At 46.1% G+C, this 4,351-nt stretch overlaps 1 protein-coding gene across 1 annotated transcript; it reads right to left on the bottom strand.

Moving 5' to 3' along the window:
• Window positions 1-1,544: 1,544 nt before the first annotated feature.
• On the bottom strand, window positions 1,545-4,116 carry LOC147888409 (SNF1-related protein kinase regulatory subunit gamma-1-like). Its single transcript, XM_087393019.1, has 7 exons — window positions 3,828-4,116; window positions 3,554-3,723; window positions 3,225-3,455; window positions 2,921-3,078; window positions 2,744-2,827; window positions 2,448-2,648; window positions 1,545-2,048 (listed from the first exon to the last, which is right to left on the bottom strand). Exons 1-7 carry the CDS (start codon window positions 4,111-4,113, stop codon window positions 1,706-1,708), a joined length of 1,473 nt encoding a protein of 490 aa, XP_087249145.1. The 5' UTR covers window positions 4,114-4,116; the 3' UTR covers window positions 1,545-1,705.
• Between the last annotated feature and the right edge of the window lie 235 nt (window positions 4,117-4,351).

Raw genomic sequence — 4,351 nt, 5'->3', positions numbered from 1 at the left:
TCCAAGAGGTGCTGTAGCTAGGAATGGAGGAAGAAAGAGCAGAGGGGGATGAGCAACTGCTCATAGCTAGGAATGGAGGAAGAAAGAGCAGAGGGGGATGAGCAACCACTACAGGAGATACTGTAGCTAGGAATGGAGGGAGAAAGAGCAGAGGGGGATGAGCAGCTGCTGATGTAGGAGGTGTTGTAGCTAAGAATGGAGAGAGAATGAGCAGCTGCTACAGGAGGTGCTAGAGAGGGAGAAACACAGTGGACTAGAGCAGGAGGGCGCAGAGAAGATGCCAAATGAGTTCCCATGTTTGAAAAATGGAGGGAGAATGGAGCTGGACCAGAGAAAAGGAGGAGGCAGGCCTGTAACAAGCTGAGAGGGAAAAAATTTTCGCCTAGAAGGACCCACCACCTCTTGAATGACTTGTAGGTTTGTTTGGGGGAGGCTCATATGGGAGAAGGGTCAAGCATGGGTTGAGGAGGAGAGGAGGGGGGATGGTTTGAGTGGTCCCCGGTGTAAGAGGAGTAGCCAATAGGAGCTGTTTGCAGCTCTGCCCACCCTCCACCTCAACATGGCATTACCCCACAAAAAGGAGCACTCCCATTGGTACACCTCAAATACCTCACTAATCCCTTAAAATTAGGAAACACTAATTGGGGGCCCTTTGAAGACCCCAATTCTCCCCTAATGAGACCCCGATCATCTTCTCACTGAGACTCTGTATCCATAAACAGGTGATGCTTTTAAAATTTCAAGCATTATCATGTTGATTTTTTTAAACATTTTATTAGTATAGCAAATTATTGAGTTTGATTTCCTTTACAAACATTAATATCAATCATCTTTATTAATTTGCAGGTACAATCACTGTAATAGCAAAGAATGAGAGCAAATTTGACAACAAAAACGACGCATTCGACACAACACGTAAGTACGACATTACAAGGCTGTAATCATCTTTATTAATTTGCAAGTACAATCAATCTAATCGCAAAGAATGAGAGCGCATTTGGCAAGAAAAAAGATTCCTTAGCTTTGTACACGCATTCTAATGAACACCTTTTCTCATTTGCATTTACATTACTTTAGCATTCCATATAAAGCTACTAATCCCTTCTTTTTGGGCTAGAGTCCTAGAGTCCATAAATTTGAAACATTGGACTTCTTCAAAGGGTACCTTTTTACCTCTTACAAACTGAAATGGATGTCTTTTTAAAAAATTGAATATAAAACATCAAACATAATTATCATGTACATCAAAAATTAAGCATGTTTATATGTGAACTAGCCAAGCATTCTAGTTCAAATAATGAAAAGAAAACACACACAGCCTTTGCCGAGAGTGGAAGAAAATAGTTTCGTAATATGAAAATTTCAAATAGTACGCAGGAATTTTCCAAGTCTGTAAAATGACCCAAAAAGGAAAAAGATGCTCAAGGACTAGTGCTATATACTGTGCTATATATGAGTTGTGGGGTGCCTTCATTTATTTATAGCAGTCTTCTTCTGATCTCTCTCTCCCGTCTCGATGGAGAGCTTATATAGCTTCTCTCTCTCTCCCCCCAAAAAAATACATAAATGTCTCTCTCACTCTCTCCAATACATGTTGTGCTATGGGGTTATAAACTAGCTATGCTTGGTGTCTTGACGTAGAGCTTCTTACTCTTCTTCTAAGGAATACGAGTGCATCGAGCCGCATTGATACAGACTTGTGGAGTTAGGAGGTGTAGAAGAAGCCAGGCGATGAGACGTGGGAGAAGTGCGACAACGGGGGAGCAAACTGGAGGATGATGAACCGAATGCTTATCACCCCCACAACGTGCATCTCTTCGTCCACCACGAAGCTCCGATCGCTCCTTGCTTCCACTAGCTTCTGCATGGTCGCCTTCAGTGTCTCATCTCGCTTGTTGCTCACTGGCTCCACCATCCTCGGCCTCCACGCTTTGCTCAGATTTAGTGTCGCTGCCGATATCCACGCCCCCATCTCCTCCTCTTCTCCAGCTCCTGGCCTCTTCCCTTCCTCAGATTCCAGCTGCATGAATTCTGCCACGCTCATCGTCCTGCCGAATTCCGTTTCGTTCAGTTGTAGATCACAAATTAAGGAGATTTATAGACTCTTGCTTACATTCGTCAAGGTAACATGCCTATGCTTGCTAAACAATGCCGAATAGCAAATGCCCATCTTTAATCTTGTGTAGCTCAATCTCACGTGAACCTGTTTTAAGATGACAATGAGAACTGAAAAACGGATAAATGTAGTCTAGCGCACTAATACTCAAAAACTTTGTAGAATGCTTCCTCTCTCATCGAACGACACTATGATTGCTACAATGAAAGATTACACTCGAGTAAGCTTATCTCGCCTAGCTCAAATGACTCCCATAATAAAGCCTGTGACGGCTGCATTCATAATCAAACCTATGATTGCGGAGGTAAGGATTCAGCGAAGAATGGCAAACCTTCTCTTGGTGAAAATCTCTGAATTGTCCAACAAGAGCTTAACGTCTGTGGTTCTTATGTTGCCTACAAGCGTTTCGGACTCTGGATCGATGACGGGGAGACCGTTCAGCCGATGCTTCCACATGCGCAGCATCGCGTTGAGAATCGACTCGTTACTGGTGACGTGAATTATCTCCCCCGTTGCTTGCTCTGTCTCGAATCTGTCACTTACTCCAACAGAGATCAGGAGCCAAGCGGAGGCATGTAACTCATTCAGTTAAGTACTGTTTGGAGTCCGAAACATTGCACACAATACCTGAAATCACGGATTTGTTTTTCAGCTATTATATCGAACCACTCCAAGCCGGTGCATTGCAGCAACAATCGGAGAGCGGCAAACAGAAATTCAAATGAATAGCCTCAAGCAAGTATTAAGATTTCGAGTCTGCAAAACTTGTGAGTCACACTAGCCTTGTGATGATGCTGCAATACCTGCGTGATGAAACCTGTTACTAGGGGTCGGCCCGGATCGACCACCGGGACTGCTTTCAAACTATGCTTTGACAGCAGCAGTAGTGCCTGAAGCAGTGTATCGTCAGGACGCACAGGTAGAAAGGGACCCAATCGGAAGCAGCGTGCCATAGCTGAAACCTGTGAAGTACCACTGGGGCTTTATTATGCTTGGTCTCATACGCTGCCCACATACCATGATCCTGTAAACAGCCTCCCACTTCTTGAGCCACAATTGCAAACTCCAATTAAAGCCTCTCTTTCTGCTTCATGGAGAAAGATCGTACCTTTGTATCCCTGATGGAGGGATGCTGTTGAATAGTTTCGAAGAAGCCTCGACGCTCGAACTCTGCCGTTAGAAAACCACTGTCGGCTGTGCCAGGAGATGGCTCCTCGACGCTTTGCCTCTCCTTAGCAGTTCGGCTATCGGTGTTAGAACTGCTATCTTCACTCTCGGTATCTGGTCGATTCAAGACTAGCCCCCTGCTTTTGGCTTCGGCAACTGCCTTTTCATACTCCTTTTCAAAGAACGACACTCACATTAGCCGCAACCATTTGCTGCAGTGACAACCAACAAGATGTTGGAAAAGCCCAAGAAAGAAACCGCATGGAGCACCTCGAGAGCCCATAGAACCATGCCGCCGTACTCAACCAATCCGATGTAATGATCCGCTAAGAGATCCACATCGCGGATGGTTTCGTCACGCACGGGAGCACCCATCACCTTCTCCTGGTGCAAGCGTGCAATAGCTTCCCCAATACAGTCGTTCGACTTCAGCTCAAGGACTGCAATGAGGAGTTATCGTTTGGGTAAACACAAACCATGAAATCGAGACACGATGCAAAACCGACCATGGCTCAGACCAAGCAGAAAAGTATCCGGCACCGACCTGAGGAGTTTCGGATGCCAGGAATGGAGGAGAGCGGGATACGATCGAAGAAGAGCTTGAGAGCCTCAGTGGGCTCGAGGCCAGTACTGGGACTAGGATTAGAGGCTCTGGAATCAGGCTGGGGCTGAGAGTCACAGCTCACGTCGTGGGAAGGGGAAGCAGGTTGAAGCTGGGGGTTGTCGGGAGAGTAAAGATGGGCAAGGTTGTGGGCGACGATGGACTTCTTCTCGTTGAGATCACGGTGGGTGTCTGAAACGATGCGTCGGAGGCAATTGCTGGAAGCCATGGGATGAAGCGGTGGAGCAATAGAGCTCCGAGTGCTAATGGTAATGGGGAGGATGATGGGCCTTTGTAGAGCTCATTGACATGTGGGTGCCTCTCCCTCTCTCCACTTGTCCTCGTTCTCTGCACGGGTTCAATGACTCCTAATCGCTCCTTCGACTTACGCCTATGTCAAGTCTTTACGTCATAGTTTGCCGGTAATTCAAAGAAACAAGTTGAATGCCCATAATCATTCATAAGGC

This window comes from Dipteris shenzhenensis, chromosome 21 (genome assembly GCF_047967505.1).
Source record: "Dipteris shenzhenensis isolate YYH24624 ecotype China chromosome 21, Dip_SZ_1.0, whole genome shotgun sequence".
Classification (NCBI taxonomy): Eukaryota; Viridiplantae; Streptophyta; class Polypodiopsida; order Gleicheniales; family Dipteridaceae; genus Dipteris; species Dipteris shenzhenensis.
The sequence above is the reverse complement of the archived record's forward strand: the minus strand, read 5'-3'. Positions and strand labels throughout refer to the sequence as shown.

Coding starts and splice junctions, on each gene's coding strand:
- LOC147888409 (XM_087393019.1), bottom strand. CDS start 4,113: ATGGCTTCCAGCAATTGCCTCCGACGCATCGTTTCAGACACCCACCGT. Junction 3,456..3,553: donor TGGTTCTATGGGCTCTCGAG/GTGCTCCATGCG, acceptor TTCTTTGAAAAG/GAGTATGAAAAGGCAGTTGC. Junction 2,649..2,743: donor AAACAAATCCGTGATTTCAG/GTATTGTGTGCA, acceptor AGTAAGTGACAG/ATTCGAGACAGAGCAAGCAA.